This window comes from Theropithecus gelada, chromosome 2 (assembly GCF_003255815.1).
Source record: "Theropithecus gelada isolate Dixy chromosome 2, Tgel_1.0, whole genome shotgun sequence".
Classification (NCBI taxonomy): Eukaryota; Metazoa; Chordata; class Mammalia; order Primates; family Cercopithecidae; genus Theropithecus; species Theropithecus gelada.
Window position 1 is genome coordinate 111081480 of NC_037669.1, and position 19911 is coordinate 111101390.

The following is a 19911-nucleotide window of genomic DNA, read 5'->3' on the forward strand; positions in this document are numbered from 1 at the left end:
CACGTGGAAGCAAACAGTAGAAAGGTGGTTATGAGGCTGGGAAGGGAAGGGGAGAGTAGGAAATTTAGAAAAGTTGGTTAATGGCTATAAGAATACAGTTAGATACAAGGAATAAGTTCTAGTATTTGATAGTACAGTAGGTAAATTATAGTTAACAATAACATACTTATATGTTATCTTATTTTGAAATATAATTATATTTTGAAATGTAGTTATCATAAGTTATATAACTCATACTATATTTCAAAATAAATGTTCCTAACACAAGGAAGATAGACGTTTGAGGTGATGGATATCCTAAATACCCTGATTTGACCATTATACATTGCATACATGTATCAAAATAGCATATTACATGTACAAGAACATTATCAATAAAAATAATAAAGGTATTTGTTGAATCAATGGCCTGTGTCTTTTCAATTCACTTGTGTGTTTAGGCAGCAAAAAATTATTTCTCCATTTGGTTTTAAGTGGAGACTCACTGGCCTGAATCTTAGGAAACCTGGATTCATTTTTACTTTTATGAAGAATGTAAAACATACTTGTAAGATGAGATGCATTGATAAGCTGTTACAGGTTTGAAAATCCTGAGTGCTTAAGCTACAAAGCCATTTTGGAAGTTGAAGTGTAAATATTTTAAATGTTTATTTTTGTAAATGCTGAGTTTGTGTTTAACATCTGAGCCTCAGGTTTCTAATGTGTAAAACTCAAGAGTAATACTACCTCGTAAGTCATTTTGAAAATAATGTTGGCTGGGCGCCATGGCTCAGGCCTGTAATCCCAGCACTTTGGGAGGCAGAGATAGGCCAATCACCTGAGATCAGGAGTTCAAGACCAGCCTGGCCAACACAGCGAAAGTCTTTACTGAAAGATACAAAAATTAGCCAGGTGTGGTGGTGGGTGCCTGTAATCCCAGCTACTCGGGAGGCTGAGACAAGAACTGCTTGAACCCTGGAGGCGGAGGTTGCAGCGAGCCAAGATCACAGCATTGCACTCTCCGGAGTGCAAGACTCCGTCCAAAAAAAAACATGCAGTTATTTAATATAGTGTCTAGCAGACAATAAATACTTAATAAATGACAGTCATTTTTATCTTTTACTCACATTTTATAATCTCTGCAGGAATCATATTACCTAGTACAACTACTTCCCCAGTGTTTACAAAATAGGACTCTAAGGGATCTCAGAGATTGCATCTAGGAAAAGAATGTGTGTGTGCGTGTGTGTGTGTGTGTGTGTGTGTGTGTACATGTCTGTATGTGTGTAGTTTAAAAAAAGAACAATACATAGCAAAAAAAAAAAAAAGAAACATGAAAGCATTATAAACTTTAAAATTTGCTTATTGAAAATCTGTTTATTAAGGAGTTAACATTACAGAGTTGGTTCAATGCTTTATGGAACTTAAAATCCTGAGTTGCACCTCAATAATACAGACATCTACAGTACAGGCATTTGTACAAAATACTATAATTACTCGTACTTAACATAATTAAACTTCTTTTCTATAACTTCCATTTGTCAGGTAAATAAAACACTAACCTTTCAAAGTTGCTACAACTTTAGGAGTTCACAAATTCCTGTTTCTCCAGTTTTTATTAGTACATTTTAAACCTTCTTTGTGGACTGGAAGCCAAACTCCCTAAACGAAAGCCTCAGTCTGAACCAACACAGAGACAGTAATGTCAGAAGTTCTTTTGTTTTTCACGGAGAGCAAAAATACAGAATATATTTACTAATTTATTTTCCAACAAAGAGAACATACTTTGTATTTGGAGGAAAAAAATGCTTAATTGTCAGGAGTTGCTTTTGGAGAATGATCAATAAGTTCCTTATCAATTGTCTCATAGTAATACCAGGGTCCATCTCCTCTCATACGCATCAATCTTCGTACTTCCAGCTCCTTCAACCTGTAACAAATGGAACAGCAATATTGAGATCCCAGCACTTCCAATTATAAATTTAATGAGCCATTTCCATAAAGGACAATCACTAGAGTCTGCTTTTATGTAAAGTATAATGTCCCTCCACAGACCTTTATGTAGGCATACATCTGGTATACATCTATAAGCAAAAGTTGGGACTTAAATTTTTGACTTTTATTATGTTGCTTATATAGGGAGCCATCAAACAATTTTTTTGTTTGTTTTTGTTTTTGTTTTTTTTGAGACAGAGTCTTGCTCGGTTGCCCAGGCCGGAGTGCTATGGCGCAGTCTCAGCTCACTGCAAATTCTACCTCCTAGGTTCAAGTGATCCTCCTGTCTCAGCCTCCCAAGTAGCTGGGGCTACAAGGGCCCACCACCACGCCCAGCTAATTTTTGTATTTTTAGTAGAGACAGGGTTTCACCATGTTGGCCAGGCTGGTCTCTAACTCCTGACCTTGTGACCTGCCTGCCTTGGCCTCCCAAAGTGCTGGGATTACAGGCGTGAGCCACCACACCCGGTCCACCAAACAGTTTTTAAGACCAAAACATTACTCAAATTGATACCGAATTCTCTCCTTCACTGTGCCTGCACAGATCACTTTCATCTGAATTGTTACAGTGCTTTTCCTATCTTCTCACCTTTTAGATGCTAGGAGAGTCATTTATAGAATGTCTACTATTATGGTCATATGCTGTGCTAGGAATTAACATATGAATAAACTTTCCTGGAGTTTCACATCTTGTGTCTGCCCATCGCCATTAGGACAGAAAGCTTTCTGAGAGTAGAACTGGTTTTTTATTTGCCAGCATTATACCAGGCCCGGTCAACATCAGACACTCAGTCAATATTTATACAAACATAAATAGAAAGCAAGAAAAATCAAGATCAAGAAAAACATTCTTCAACTCTAACATCTACTTACTTGTTCTTGTTCTTCACAAACTGAATTCTCTCGTATTTTATACAGGTGCTTTCCCGCTTCAATATCTAAGTCTTTGCACAATCACACATTCCTGAAGCAGTGCCTTCTCCATCAAACCTTCTACTTTCTGTTTTTACAGAATACATATTTTTTCATAGGACTAAAAATTTATCACAGTTAAATAAGTCACTTTATTAACCTCAACCAGCTCACTAACCCTATGGGAGATTATATGCCTTTGTGATGGTGTATTTAGCAGGTATCATTTTTTGAAGGATTAAATAACATCCTCTTTCTGGTCTACTCTTTAGAGTATAACTATCCAAACCATGAGTAATTAAAATATTTATCAACATGAGACTAACTGGTTAAATTATGATTCATCCACATAATGAACTACTATATACCTGCTAAAAAGAATAAGGAGAATCTGTATGTAGTAACATGGGAGGAGATACTATATATACTGTTATGTTTTTAAAAAGCAAGGTATAAAATAAGCATGTGTAGCACTTTCCTATTTCATTAAAAAATAGTAAACTGGGAGCAGTGGCACATGTCTGTAGTCCTAGCTACTCGGGAGGCTGAGGTGGGAGGGTCACTTGAGCTCAGGAGCTCGAGTCTGTCCTGGGCAACACAGCAAGTCCCCATGTCAAAAAAAAAAAAAAACACAAAAGCCAAAAACAGGCTGGGCAAGTTGACTCATGCCTGTAATCCCAGCACTTTGGGAGGCCAAGGCAGGAAGATTGCTTGAGCCCAGGAGTTCGAGATCAACCTGGGCAACAGAGCAAGATCCCATCTCTACCAAAACAAACAAACAAACAAAACCCCCAAACAATTAGTTGGGCATGGTGGCCAGCACCGTGGTCCCAGCTATTCAGGAGGCTGAGGCTGGAGGATTGCTTAAACCCAGGAGGTCGGTGCTGCAGTGAGCCATGACTGCAACACTGCACTCCAGCCCAGGCAACAGAACGAGATCCTGTCTCAAAAAAACAAAAGGAAAGCACAAGTGAATATTAAAAAAAAAATTTTGGATTTATATATTTACTGATTTAATTATCATCAGAGATCTCTGTATGACACAAAATCCCAAAAGCCAAAGACTGGCAAACCTGACAATAATTAAATGAGTAAATACATAGAAAGTAATTAAAACACTGATACAAAATGTATTAAAAATTTTATTAGCGGCCAGGTACAGTGGCTCACGTCTGTAATCCCAGCACTTTGGGAGGCTGAGGCAGGCAGATCACTTGAGGCCAGGAGTTCAAGACCAGCCTGGCCAACATGGCAGAACCCTGTCTCTACTAAAAATACAAAAATTAGCTGGGCGTGGGGTTGGGCGCCTGTAATCCCAACTACTTGGGAGGCTGAGGCAGAAGAATCGCTTGCACCCGGGAGGCAGAGGTTGCAGTGAGCCAAGACCACGCCATTGCACTCCAGTCTGGGAGACAGAGCAAAACTGTCTCAAAAAATAAAAGGAAAAAAAGAAAATGCTCTTAGTTACTATTACAAATTTGTCTGAAAATATAAAAACACTTCTGTGTTGCAAAAATTTCTACACTGCCAAAAGACAACATATAGAGAAAGAAATACACACGGCCAGGTGCAGTGGCTCATGCCTGTAATCTCAGCATTTTGGGAGGCCCCGGAGGGTGGATTGCTTGAGCCCAGGTGTTTGAGACCAGCCTGGGCAACATGGTGAAATCATGTCTCCACAAAAAACAAAAATAAACTGGTCATGGTGTCATACACCTGTAATCTTGGCTACTAGGGAGGCTTGGGTGGGAGGATGGCTTGTACCTAGGAGACCAAGGCTGCAGTGAGTCAAGATCATGCCACTGTACTCCAGCCTGGCCAACAGAGCAAGACTTTGTCTCAGGAAAAAAAAAAAAAAGAAAGAAAAGAAATACACACAACTAACAGATATATGAAAAAACTACTCAACTTTACAAAGAAATATAAAATTGAAATGATGAGGCAACATTTTTCAATTACCGTATCAGCAAAATGTTTCACTTTGATAAATTCCATTACAGAGAAACATGGAAAACTGAAACATGGAAACTGATGAAGAAACAACTGGTGCAACTTTTTGGAGAAGAGTTTGGCAATATGTACCCAAAGTTTAAAAGCATGTGCTATTTGGCTTATCAATGCCACTTCCAGAAATTTATTTTCCAGATACGTTACATAAATATGCAAACAATATGGGAAAAATTAAACACAGCAGTATGTATAATACCAAAAAACTTGGAAAGAACCCAAGTATCAGCAATAGGGGACTGGTTAAACTAATACAGGCACTCAGCAGCATAAGAGAAGGGAAAAAATATATATGTCTAGTTTTTTAATATGTATATAAAATATAATATATAAGAAAGAAAATCCACATAGCTTTCCATAACAGCATATATCCCTTTCTTTTTAATGGCCACATTATACATTTCATTGGATGGATATATCCATCCATTTGCTGCCCAGCTGGGGCAACAGAGCAAGACTTCAACTCTAAAAAAAAATTTTTAAATTTTAAAAAGAACTCCTTTTAATCTGACACATATCTCCTAATAGTCTCCTTGTCACCAGTTTATAATTTTCACTCCAAACAAGCGAATTCTATCTTTACCCCCCGCCTTTTTTTTTTGAGACAGAGTCTCGCACTGTCACCCAGGCTGCAGAGCATTGGCGTGGTCTTGGCTCACTGCAACCTCCACCTCCCGGGTTGAAGTGATTCTTCTGCCTCAGCTTCCTGAGGACCTGGGATTACAGGCACATACCACCATGCCCAGCTAATTTCTGTAGCCTCCCATAGTGCTGGGATTACAGGTGTAAGCCACTGCATCTGGATATAAATTTATCCTTTTACATAAAACATTCTATACTGCTGAAATAGTAATAGTTTTATTAATTTATTTTTCTGGTGGTTGGCAACCCTAGGAAGATTTTCTTTCCCACCTACCCCCTCTTTTTTCCTACCGTAATTCAGCCTTTTCAGCTTCAATCTGAAGGACAGCCATTGATTTTTCATAAATCTTTTCAGGACTGTCATAGAAATTACGGGCAATCCATCTTGATATGGGATGCTACAAGAGAAAATTTGTTTAATATTAGTCCATTTCTGAATAATATTTTGCGTTTCTAGTTGACTATTCTTTAAAATGATCATTTCAGTTAGATAAACCAATAACATCTAGTATGATGTTATTTGATTTATATCTAGTATGATTTATAGATATATATAAAAAATAATTTTAACAGATTAGGTGGATACTATTTTTGTCCACATTTTAAAGATAAGTGAATTGCACAAAGTTACGTAGCTAATAAATGGCAGCACCTGGACTCAAACCAGGTCTGACTCCAAAGCTATGTGCTCTTTTCCATTACACTATGCTGAGCATCTTAGGTGGCAGATTCAGAAGCCAAACCCAGGTTTTGGTAATTCAAAAATGGAGCTCTTTGCACCAGTTAGCATAAACGAACTAATTCTAAGGCCTGCCTTAAGATTTAATGGTTTAAGATTTATATTTAGGCCGGGCGCGGTGGCTCAAGCCTGTAATCCCAGCACTTTGGGAGGCCGAGACGGGCGGATCACGAGGTCAGGAGATCGAGACCATCCTGGCTAACACGGTGAAACCCCGTCTCTACTAAAAAAAATACAAAAAACTAGCCGGGCGATGTGGCGGGCGCCTGTAGTCCCAGCTACTCGGGAGGCTGAGGCAGGAGAATGGCGTGAACCCGGGAGGCGGAGCTTGCAGTGAGCTGAGATCCGGCCACTGCACTCCAGCCTGGGCGACAGAGCGAGACTCCGTCTCAAAAAAAAAAACAAAAAACAAAAAAAACATTTATATTTAAAATATAATTCATTCAGATAATAAAACATGATGGGACATACTCTATTCAAGGCTCATGATAACACTTGTAAACAAATAACAAAATTAATTTTGGGTTTTGGTAGCAGTGGCAGTATGGCGTAATGACCAACAGTGCAGGCTCTGGAGTCAAAGTTGCCTGGGTTGAAATAGTGACCCTATCTAGACAGGTCACTGAACTCTTTTAGCCTCAGTTTCTTCATCTCCAAAGAGGGAATAATAATAGTACATTTTACATGGGATGAAATAATAAATGTTTGTAAAACACTCAGCACGGTACCCGTTACACAGTAGGTGCTCAATAAATGACAGCTAGCATTAACATTGGTGAAATCTTTCCTAAGGCATTGAACTTAGGATAAATTATGTTAGTCTGTTAGGCTGAGAACACACTGCAATCATTCTTTAAAAAATTGTAAAGCTTAAAATGATTTTAAAAAAATTAAGTATCAAAACTTGTTGTTTATAAAAAGTATGCAAAAAATGTATCTACTTGATATAAAAAATGAAATATAAAACTCTATCATGGCTGGGCACAGTGGCTCACACCTTTAATCCCAGTACTTTGGGAGGCTGAGGTGGGCGGATCACTTGAGGCCAGGAATTCAAGAAAAGCCTGGCCAACATGGTGAAATCCTGTCTCTACTAAAAATACCAAAATTAGCCAGGATCACACAGCAGACACCTGTGATCTCAGCGACATGGGAGGCTGAGGGATGACAATTGCCTGAACGCAGGAGGCAGAGATTGCAGTGAGCCGAAATCGTGCCACTGCATTCCAGCCTTGGCGACAGAGAGAGATGCTGTCTCAACAAAACAAAGTAAAACAAAACAAAAAACCTGACTATATCATAATTGCTGAATTAAGATATTAACTAGTGCATTGACAAGGCACGTAACAGTATGTAATTGTCAATGTCCTATACAAACCTTATAATATTCCCAGTGTTCTGGGATATAGCCTTCTGGAATTTCTGCTAGTTCAGCTTCACCTAATAAGAAAAAATGGTTATGTTCAACTTCAGCATGAGGAGTTTAAAAAATTAATTCTTCACCATTAAAGTAATAAAACCAACTTCTTGTGGTTTTAAAGGATCCTTTAAAAACTTTGTACCAATGAAGATATCTAATATCTTTAATTCACTTTAATCTGGTTGAAAATCAATTCATTTGTTAGACATTTTTAGACATCTCTCTGTGTAAGGCATTATTTATAGGTATTCCATGAGTTTCTCATTTTGTTTTTATATACTGTAACAAGATATAATAAAAGACATATTATTCCTTCTGGTCTTCCCTATACCTATGATACGAAACATTTTAGGATTCAAGATGTTAGAAGTACTTTGAACAAAATTTCCCATGAAAATCTAACGTTTATTGTCATTGACATTTTCATTCTTTGTTAGAGGACTATAGTTTCGTTTTTTTTTTGAGATGGAGTCTCGTTCTGTCGCCCAGGTTGGAGTGCGATGGCACAATCTCAGTTCACTGCAATCTCCACCTCTCGGGTTCAAGTCATTCTCCTGCCTCAGCCTCCCGAGTAGCTGGCGCCCACCACCACGCCCGGCTCATTTTTTGTATTTTTAGTAGAAATGGGGTTTCACTATGTTGGCCAGGCTGGTCTCTTGAACCCCTAACCTCATGATTCGCCCGCCTCGGCCTCCCAAAGTGCTGGGATTACAGGCATGAGGCACTGCGCCCGGCCGAGGATTATAGTTTTATATGTTCTAGGATGGATTAAAAAATTCTTAGTTCAGGTTGAGATTTGGTTATTTTAAGATAAACTGCCATGCTTATGCTTAAAGAGCTTTTCATTACAATATCCGTAATTTCTTTTTTATATTGATGTACATATGTTTAAAAATTTTTCCAATCTGGTGGTGCTGGCAGGGGATGGAAGTGACTTACCAATGAATACATTCACCAGAGTTATGATAATTACTACTGGAATCCCAGTCAATGCAATGTAGAATCTCTAAGATAAAAAATAAAAAAATGTTTCTCATGACCGTTTCGTAACTCTCCCCACACACAAATCATCCTCATGATATGATTTCCTCATATTTCTTATAAAATAAACTTGCCAAATTGGGCATACAGTACCAAATTATTAATTTCTGTGATTTTACTTTTTGGTAAAGCAATGTCATGAAAGAAAACAACACATTAAGAACAAAAGTGTAAAAACATCAAGGTGATTTCTATCACTAAACAGGATTTGAGCTAGTCATAACAAGAAAAGTAAGGGCTCAACCAAGGAGATGAAAAAGGTCATTAAACACAATGGAAGGGCAAGAGAAAGTTTTAAGGTCAGTACTCAAATGATGATTCAGAGCTTTATCTACAGTGGCAGATGGTTCAGACAATCTCCCATTTTCTAAGCCTCTACTTTGTTCCTCTTGAGCCTTGAGACAGAAATACAGTCAGCATTCTAAATAAGCAATGTAATTATATTATTGCTAAATTAAGATGGCACTATAGATCCCTGTTACCCTCTGAAATCAGTGTTCTTGAGCAACATATAAATATAAAACCATATCCCAAAATAATGTAGCTCCTTTATTTAAAAAAGTCTTTCAACAAGTTCTTTGGTCATTTAAAGAATATTTGAGTTATAGGAACACAGATTCTATTTCGAAACGCCATAATCTTCAGAAGAAAGGAATGGTTCACGTTTTACCTCCATTTAGTGTAAATCCTTTTGTGAAGAAGGAAAGCTTCACTAATTTAAAGAGAAATTCAGTAACAAATCAGACTTTACAATCTCAGTCTCTTCTACAGAAAGAAATATAAATTTACAAAATAAAATATTTCATAAAATGAAAGATGTTTTCTAAAGAGGCAAAAATTTTTTCCATTACATGCAGAGACTCTAATTCAACAAAAAATTTAAACTTACCAATAACTTCAAAAACCGGCTGTCATAGAATTTAGAAGCTTTGATGACAAATAGTCTTTTCCCATGGCCTCCACTGTGTCGAACAGGAGCTGGAAATATTGAATTACCCTGTTTTATACAAGGTTCATATGGGTATACTGTTATATTCTGAGTTAAAATCAGATTATAAAGAAAAAAATACAAGGATCCTTTTGCAGATCATAAGCAGGGTGACTGGGTTTTCACATTCATGTGTGAGATATGCCTCCCTCAAACCTTGTTATGAGGTAGGCACATTACTCATCTGACATGAAACAAAAAGAAAATATACATTCTTAGATGTTTAATATAAGATTTTAAAATGTCTTATTTGAGTAACAAGGCCAGGTCAGATAGGATATCTTTAAACAAAGATGGATCTACTGTTCTAAAGCATAACTTTCCTCATTTTAATTCAAAGTTAAAGAAGTATCTAAATAATCATTTTAATTTGTTTCAATAGCAGGCAGAGAGGTTAGCTACTTAATGAGCTGTTTATCTGTGTCTCCTCTGCAACAAATATTTGCTAATGCTGCAAAAGAAATACATTAATGTAAATTATTCCATTATGACATTTCACATGACACATTATCTGTATTATATGTATTATTATGCTGCAAAATAGATGGAAAGGACCAGCAGTATTTATTCAACAAATCACCAGCAGGAATTAGAACTTGTTATCAAACTACACACTCTAAAATATCTTGATAAAATCACATGGTAAACCATTGCTGATTAAGAATATCCTCTTCAAGTCTCCCCCCTGACAGAATTTAATCAAGCCTTGCTGGAAGTAAATTGAGGCAAAATTTCACTTCTGGATCCTCTTTTTACATTCTTCCTCTTGAAGGTCTGGAAGGATCACTACAGGCATTCCAAGCCCTTTGCACTGGGAACAGGAAAGGATCTAGCTGTTACTTAGAAACTGAAAGTTCCTATGTTTTCACTGTGTAACTACTCTCAAGGATATTTTGCATGTGAGTCACTGTGGAATAAAAAACTTTAATTTCCCATTGAAGGAATTTCAGTCATAATAGATGTCAGAAAGATCTGAATCTTTTGTTCATGTTTAATGTCTAGAAAGGTGTCCCCTCTCCTAAAATCTGTATTAGGCCCAGATGACATCTTATCTTCCAAGATGCCAACATTCTTCCCAACCATACGAGATCTTTCCTACTTTTGAATTACATTACTGTGATGTGTATATTTGTGTTCACTGCTGCCACTTTTAAGTATAAATATCTTGAAAGCAGGAACTATCTTCTTAACTTTGGTTAACACCTGAAAGCAGCTTGCAGTGAGTTTGGGAGGTAGAATCACAAGAGAAATTAGAAACTGGCATGAATTTACTATATATAATTCATACTACTAAGGCTTTTTAAAGAACAAGATTAAGAGAATTTGACAAAGTAAGTATGGACTTCAGCAAATCATCTGAAAGATACATAATAGAATTTTTTTGTGGACTAGATGAAGAAAAAGGGTTGGATGACAGTACAAAGTACTCATTAATTCAATACATATTTAATTGCATACTATGTGCAGATCCTATGCTAGATCTATATACGGTCTAAGAGGGATATATATCTTGCTGGGAGAAATACACAATACACAAATAATTACAAATCTGTAACGGTAACAAGGGAAAGAAATAGGATACAGTGGCCCAGAAGAAAAGTTCCTATTTGGACAAGATGTGGGGGTTAGGAAGAGGAGACATTATAAGCTGAGAGAAAGAGCAAGTTAGAGAAATTTGTAATGGGTACTTGATTGACTGTAACCAAAAGGTACTGATTAATTATTGCAGTAACCTGGCACAGGGATCTCTCAAAAGTCCTGCAGCATCAAGGTTTTTATGAATGGCCTAGATGAGGTGGATACAGCATTCCTGACTTGTCAAGTCTTAGAAACACAAAGCTACTGCTACAACACAAAGAACTACTTAGAAACACAACTACTTAGAAACACAAAGCTACTGCTACATCATCAGTGGCTAAGACACTGATGAAACAGGGTCCCAAAAGAGTCTTTACACACATTACAAAAGGCTGAATCCAAAAGGATTCAATGTAATAAGGTAAGTGGGTTTCCACCTGGAAATCCCAGAAATTTAGTTGCTCACAAAAAAGCAAAAGGCCAATTCAATATTAATCCGATACACTAGAAGTACAGGGTCAAAACAGGATGATCTTCCCTGTCCCTTATCCCCTGACTACACCTGCAGAAATGTGTTCATTCAAGAGCATACTCTCTTAGAGGGACAATCTATTTTCAGCTTAATATTAGGTTGGTGCAAAAGTAATTGCAGTTTTTGCAATTGAAAGTAATTGTGGTTTTTGGCCGGGTGCGGTGGCTCATGCCTGTAATCCCAGCACTTTGGGGGGTTGAGGCAGGCAGATCACGAGGTCAGGAGATGGAGTCCAACCTGGCTAACACGATGAAACCCCGTCTCTACTAAAAATACAAAAAAAAAAAAAAATAGCCAGGTGTGGTGGCGGGCGCCTGTAGTTCCAGCTGCTGGGGAGGCTGAGGCAGGAGAATGGTGTAAGTAAACCCAGGAGTGAGCCTAGGTTGTGCCACTGCACTCCAGCCTGGGTGACAGAGCGAGACTCCGTCTCCAAAAAAAAAACACAAAGTTTAATGCATTTAGTAATGTGAACAGCTTGCTCTTTCTTTACACATATTACCCAATTATTAAACAATTAGTCATGTCACTAAAAGTCCTAGATAACTTATTAATATTGTTTCAAAGTATATTTCATAGCATGTAACTCTTTTTTTCTTTTTTTTTTCCAGAGACAAGGTTTTTCACTATGTTACTCAAGCTGGTCTCAAACTCCTGGGCTCAAGAGATCCTCCCACCTCAGCCTGCGGAGTAGCTGGGATTACATCACGCACCACCACAACTGACTTGCACTTAACTCTTTTTAAATGTTTTGAGCCGTCATGATTTTTGATGTAGTAGGGCCATCTGCTTAAATCTAAAAATATTAGTGTGTAACCAGGAATGGCGGTACGTGCTTGTAATCCCAGCTACTCAGGAGGCTGAGGCGGGAGGATCACTTGAGACCAGGAATTTGAGGCCAGCCTGAGCAACATAGCTAGACCCTTTCCCCTAAAAAAAAAATTAAATTATAGGGTGAACATTGCTTACAATGAAGTGACTACCAGGATTTCTGGAACCCTGATCCTCCTGACACCAAAAATAGGCATCTTTCACTGCTTTCTAAAGCCTGAAATTTCTCCATTAAGTATTCATTAATTTCATAGGCCCAAGGCCTCAATAACTAATTTTTTAAAATGCAAATAGCCTCAGAAAAGTTACTAAGCCTTTGACGATTGCGATTTTTATAAGAATTGAATAAGATAATGTAGGAACTTTTTGTGTATCAAAGACAACAATTGGGCTGGGCACAGTGGCTCACACCTGTAATCCCAGCACTTTGGGGGGCCGAGGCGGGCAGATCACTTGAGGTCAGGAGTTCGAGACCAGCCTGGCCAACATGGTGAAACCCTGTCTCTACTAAAAATACAAAAAATTAGCCAGGCCTGTAATCCCAGCTACTTGGGAGGCTGAGGCAAGAGAATCGCTTGAACCTGGGAGGTGGAGGTTGTGGTGAACCAAGACTGTGCCACTACGCTCCAGCCTGGGTGACAGAGTGAGACTCTGTCTCAAAAAAATAAAAAAATAAAAAGACGACAACAATAAAAATTGGTCATTTTCTTTCCATCATTCCCAGTAAAGGGCACCACCATCTCAATTACCTTGGATAAAAATCTCAATCATCTTCCGTGCATCTATCCTTCATTCATCATTTGCCAAGGCCTCTTGATTCTAAGATTTAAACTCTCCATTTCATTCCATGCCTTCTTTACCTTACTGGCCTAGGTAATCAACATACCCTATAAGCCATCCAATATTCAGAAGCATCTTCCTAAAACACACTCCTGATATTGTTCTTCTGCTATAACACTCTGTTGCCTACAAAATCAAATGAAGATACTTTGGCTTTGTAGTCAGTCCCTCCCCTCCCCCAATTTGGTCCCAACTTTCCTTTATTTGCCTTTTCTCCCAACACCTACCTACCCCAAGAGTCATATATCTAATAAAAAAAACTTAACCTTTACTTTTCTGCCAGTTCCACCAATTAAAACTATCCCTTTAATTCGGTTAAAATGCCCCATCTATTCCATGTCTGGATTAACTCCACAGCACTCTTGTTTATATATTCATATTAATATTCTTCACACTTTTAAAAACCATAAGTTGTGCATATCAGTCTTCAATTATAAATTAAATTTACCTGCAGCTGAGGGGAGAAATTAGCTCATTTCTGGAATTACACAATCTCTGATGTTTAATAAATAATTTAATTAAATAGAATAGCTTTATCTGCTAATTTTCTGAGAAAGGTTTACAGAGGGTGATGGAGAACATGACAGCACTAGACTTTTAGGAAAGATGAGGCTATAGGAATTTGTAGAAGGCTAATGCCAGGACTTCAAAGGCACAGACAAAAAAAGAAAAATCAGACAAACTGGACTTCATGAAAATTTAAAAATTTTGTGTCTGAAAGGACGCTATCAGCAGAGTAAAAAGGCAACCCACAGAATGGGAGAAAATATATGCAAATCATATATCTGATAAGGGACTGATATCAGAACACATAGAAAACTCAACAACAATAAAAAACCAAATAATCTAATTTAAAAATAGGCTGGGCATGGTGGCTCATGCCTGTAATCCCAGCACTTTGGGAGGCCAAAGTGGGGAATTTCTTGAGCCCAGGAGTTTGAAACTAGCCTGGTCAACATAGCCAGATCTCATCTCTACAAAAAACTTAAAAAATTAGCCGGGTGTGGTGGTGTGTACCTGTCATCCCAGCTACTCAGGAGGCTGAGGCAGGAAGATCACCTGAGTCTAGGAGGTTGAGGCTACAGTGAGCTATGACTGCGCCACTGCACTTCGGCCGGGGTGACAGAGCAAGATCCTGCCAAAAATAAACAAAAAAATAAAACAGGCAAATAGCTTGGCAGAGTGGCATGTACCTGTAGTCCCAGCTACTTGAGAGGCTGAAGCAGGATTGCTTGAGTCCAGGAGTTCAAGTTCGGCATGGGCAACATTAGGGAGACCTCATACTCAAGATAAAAAATAATAAAATAAATAATAAGCAAAGAATTTGAATAGAAATTTCTCTAAAGAAGATATATATACAAATGGCCAAGAATCAAACTAATTAGGGAAATGCAAATCAAAACTACAATGATATCATCACATACCCATCAGAATGGCTACTTTCAAAAAACCAGAAAATAACAAGTGTCAGAATATGGAGGAATTGGAATCTTTGCACACTGGTGGTAAACAAAGGAATGTAAAATGGTATTGCTGCTATGGAAAATAGCATGAGGGTTCCTCAAAAAATTAAAAACAGAATTACCATATTGTGGAATCCTAGTAAGATACATAAGCAACAAGTAAGGGGCCCCAGGAGGAGGAAAGCAATTCTGCTGACACACGGCTAATCACAGGCGACCCACAGGCACAACATCCTGTTCCCAAATACCTCATTCAACACATAGCCCCAGCAGAGTGAGCTTATCTGCACACCTTCTCTGCTCATAGTCCCGTCAGTATGACCCTATAAAACTTCCCTGTAGCCCCTGATTCTGCAGATAGCCCCTTCTCTGCTGTGCTGCCCACTGTTCCCTTGCAACTTTATCTTTGTATTTTCTCTAACAAATCTGTCCTCTTTACCTATGACTGTCTTGGTAAATTCTTTTACCACCCACAATGCCAGTCCCAGCCAGTGACACCCATGACACACATGACCCAGCAATTACACTTCTGCAGATACACCCACAAGAATTGAAAGTAGGGTCTCAGAAGAGATATTTGTACATCCATGTTCACAGAAACATTATTCACAAAACAAGTCACACTCAATGTCACTGATAAGTTCTTGGAAACTGTGACTTTAAGTGAAACCACATACAGCAGGTCCTTAAACAACATCATTTCCATCTTTATTATAGGTTCTGAGGGTTGCAGTTTCAAAAGCCAATGATGTTAAGTGAAGCTTTACAGTAATTAAAATCTGCAAGTGCTTGGGTGTAGGCTCACAGCTGTAACCCCAACACTTTTAAGAGGCCAAGGCAGGTGGATCACTTGAGGACAGGAGTTCGAAGGAATTCTTAACAGAACCCATTTAGGATTAAACACGTTTTATTGTGGGTATGAAGAAACTCCCCAGGCCTCCACAAACAAGTTTACTGGGGGTCTGAAGGAACTTCCCAAACCTCCATGATTTAGCAGGAGACAAGATAAGGGTAATCACCCCAGCACCGGGACCCATTTAAATTAAGTAAATTTACTAAGGCTCCAGAGGAAGGTCTTCAGGACTCAGACCTTAATTATAGATTTTAAAAAGTTAGTCACTTATGTCTTTAGATGAGTGCACACTTACATGTAGACATACAGCTTAAAAGGTCTACGGGCTCTGGAAAACCGTAATTTTAAGTTGGTCTGACGATAATTTCCAGGACTTCTCCCTGTAACCAGTTACAGGAATAAAAACTCTCTCTGGCCAGGCGTGGTGACTCATGTCTATAATCCCAGCACTTTGGGAGGCCAAGGCGGGCGGATCACCTGAGGTCAGGAGTTCAAGACCAGCCTGGCCAACATGGTGAAACCCCATCTCTACTAAAAATACAAAAATCAGCCGGGCGTGGTGTGGCATGCACTTGTAATCCCAGCTATTTGGGAGGCTGAGGCAGGAGACTCCCTGGAACCCAGGAGGCGAAGGTTGCAGTGAGCCAAGATCGCACCACTGCACTCCAGCCTGGGCAACAGAATGAGACTGTGTCTCAAAAAAAAAAAAAACAACCCTCTCTTCCTCCCCAGTTCATCTGCATCTCATTATTGGGCAGCAAGAAATAGCAGCCTGACCCTCAGTTTGATATGAGAACACTGGAAGCCAGGGGTTGCGGTGAGCCAAGATCGTGCCACTGCACTCTAGCCTGGAAGACACAGCAAGACTCTGTCTCAAACAAACAAACAAACAAAAAACCTGAAGCAACCCAATTGACAGATGATGGATAAGCAAAATGGGGTAAATACATACAATGGACAATGGACAATTCAGCTCTAAAAAGAAGGAAATTCTGACATATGCTACAACATAAATATGCCTTGGGATATTATGCTAAGTGACAGACAAATATTTTATGATTCTACTTACATGAGAAATAGAGTAGTCAAAATCATAAAGACAGCAGAATGGTGGTTACCAGGGTCTACGTGGAAGGGGAATGGAGAGTTATTGTTTAACGGATACGGAGTTTTAGTTTTACCATATGAAAAAAGTTATGGAGTCGGATGATGGTGATGGTTGCATAGCATTAGGAATGTATTTAATACCACTGAACGGTGCACTTAAAAATGGTTAAAATGGTAAATGTTATGTGTACTTTACCACAATTTTCTTAAAGGTTACTGCTGCCAGGCACTGTTGATTTTTTCCACTCACTCTTCACAACTACCTTTTGAGGCAGGTTAAAATTCTCATCTTTTTTAAAGAGGAGGAAATGCAGATTATGAGCAATTAGGTGTCTTCCACTTTAGCTTCCAAGATGTGATGATCACAGACATGGCTTCTAAATTCTAGAGCCAGAATTTGAAGATAGGCAGTCTATCTCCAGAGAAAACAAGACAAGACAGGTTGTCTACTACACTAGAGCTTACATTCTTGTAGGGACAGATACAAACAACCATATAAGAGATTAAAACCTTTCATATCACAGTGACAGATGCAAAATACCTTTGAAAGCAGGTACACAGCAGAAAACATAGTAACCTTTAGTAAAGATAGCTATTAGATCCTTCCCTGCTCTGACTGGAAAGGGCGCAGAACACGGTAATGATTCTTTGAGAACCCCAAGAAAGGGCAATAATGTAGAAAGAGAAACTGGGGGTGAAATTTTGCTGCAGTTTATCTCCAGCTAGATTTGATTGAATACTACCAGGGCGAGTATTTGAAGTATTTGTATTTGGCTATATGAGGATATTTGTAATCAGAAAAGACTTAAAAGGGATTTTCATCAAGGAATGTTAGCATATGTAATTTTGTAACAAGTTCAAATTCCTGCTGGAAATCTGTTAAATACCACTGGTTCTTTGCATCATGTTTCGAGCAAATCCCTATGTATATTGCCTCATCCTGTGGAGTGGCATAATTCAAATTAAATTGGGAGAATAAGGGTAAAAACAGAACAAGATATTTTGAGGCTGGAGACAACTTTTTGACTTTAAAGTTTCACTTCCTCTTTACCTGTTTCTATTGCACAGGGCAAATAGCTCACAGTATATATTTAATGAGGAGGATTAAATAAATTAATACTTTAAACCCTTAAAATGATGCTTGAGGTTAGGTGCGGTGGCTCACGCCTGTAATCTCAGCACTTTGGGAGGCCGAGGTGGGTGGATCACGAGGTCAGGAGTTCGAGACCAGACTGGCCAACATGGTGAAACCCCATCTCTACAAAAAAAAAAAAAATTAGCCCGGCACGGAGGCATGCACCTGTAAACCCAGTTACTCAGAAGGCTGAGGCAGGAGAATTGCCTGAACCCAGGAGGCAGAGGTCGCGTGAGCCAAGATCACACCATTGCACTCCAGCCTGGGCAACGCAGCAAGACTCCGTCTTGAAAAAAAAAGGAAAATGATGCTTGACACATAACAGGTGCTCAGTAAATGTTGGCTGTCATTATCATTTAGTACAGTGACACATTATTTAATAATTGAGTCAATTTCCTCATCTGTAAAATGAAAATAACATTGTAATTTCTTTGCACAGTCTTTGAGATAATAAAATGCACCAAATACCAAGCATTTGATGCTTTGCTATGATTATTCACACCGCCATAATGCAACTCACTAGGTCCAAATAACCCTGTTAAGACTGTATTGGGCAGGTGCAATGGCTCACGCCTATAATCCCAGCACTTTGGGAGGCTGAGGCAGGCGGATCATTTGAGGTCAGGAGTTCGAGACCAGCCTGGCCAACATGATGACACCCCATCTCTACTAAATATACAAAAATTAGCCAGGCGTGGTGGTGTGCACCTGTAGTCTCAGCTACTGGGAGGCTGAGGCAGGAGAATGGCTTGAACCCGGGCAGTGAGCCAAGACGGTGCCACTGCACTCCAGCCTGCGTGACAGAGTGAGACTGTCTCAAAACAAACAAACAAAAAGACTGTATTATGACTTTCCTGAGACCTAGGCACTTTTGCCTTCAAGGGCCCCTTCCTCTAAGTTACCAAAAATCGTATTTTATGACTGCATTGGTATAAAACGAATATAATACAGGCTAGATTCGTTATCATATTCATAAACATTATGATCTTTTTAAAAAAGAAATTTAAATTAAAACACTTTCGTGGACCCCTAAAACTATCATGAGTTCAGGCAGGTGAATCGCTTGAACCTAGGAGGCGGAGGTTGCAGTGAGCCAAGATCGCGCCACTGCACTCCAGCCTGGGTGACAAAGTGAGACTGTCTCAAAAAACAAAGAAAACAAAAAAAACCTCTCTTCCCCCCCAGTCCATCTGCATCTCATTATTGGGCGGCACCGTACTTACTGTGCCTAAAGAATAAGTTGGCCCTGAGCCTCTTTACCTGTCTACATATTACCTGTCTTCATATTCCTTAGCATAGGTGGGCTTCTCAGCAACATGACTTTGCATATGTGGGACTAGAACCCAGCCTTTGGGCAGGTGGAACGCAACAATAAGCTTGTGACCTAGAGATACAGGTCTCAGCTCTATAGCTTCCTATACTCAGCTTCATCAGCAAATTAGCATTGAGATGGTGAATAACAACGTTTTAGAAATGCTAATAATGTAAACGCGATCGATCAGACTACTTCACGAAAACCCCTCCTATAGCTCGCGCTCCGTCTCTCCTCTCAAGCCCCAAGCCCACAATTTGTCCCGGCTCCCTCCGGATCCCACCAAGGTCACCCTGGAAGCGTCCTCTCTTTTCTCGCCCTGCACCCGCTTCACGCCCGTTCTCCCAAGGCCAGCACCCACCAACAGCCTTCGGAAAGCCACGAGTGAGGAAGCCCCCAAATCCGAGTCGAGTGCCAAGGGAGCGGCCAGAAAGCGCTGCCACCGCAGTAACCGAAACCCGTCGCAACAAACTCATGCCCGCCATGGCTACTACGAGCAACAGGAAAAATGGGGGCGGGTCACGGAAGCTGAGAGAGCCA

The 19911-nt window shown here is 39.3% G+C and overlaps 1 protein-coding gene and 1 non-coding gene across 6 annotated transcripts; one reads left to right on the top strand and one right to left on the bottom strand.

The window, feature by feature from the left end:
• Positions 1-1324: 1324 nt before the first annotated feature.
• NDUFB5 (NADH:ubiquinone oxidoreductase subunit B5) lies at positions 1325-19882 on the bottom strand. 5 transcript variants are annotated; one of them, XM_025373906.1, is made up of 6 exons: positions 19733-19882; positions 9625-9713; positions 8634-8700; positions 7653-7714; positions 5827-5933; positions 1325-1909 (listed from the first exon to the last, which is right to left on the bottom strand). In XM_025373906.1, the coding sequence occupies exons 1-6, from the start codon at positions 19854-19856 to the stop codon at positions 1789-1791; spliced, it is 570 nt and encodes a 189-aa protein (XP_025229691.1). In that variant the 5' UTR covers positions 19857-19882; the 3' UTR covers positions 1325-1788. The 5 variants fall into 5 exon arrangements, with proteins under 5 accessions (XP_025229691.1, XP_025229707.1, XP_025229700.1 ...); XM_025373922.1 differs by lacking the exon at positions 9625-9713 and adding an exon at positions 16887-16941 and having other exon boundaries at positions 8634-8698; positions 19733-19864; XM_025373915.1 differs by having other exon boundaries at positions 7653-7708; positions 19733-19863.
• LOC112619951 lies at positions 9810-9913 on the top strand. Its single transcript, XR_003118423.1, has one exon. It is a non-coding gene; the product is annotated as a small nucleolar RNA U13 (small nucleolar RNA).
• Positions 19883-19911: the final 29 nt, after the last annotated feature.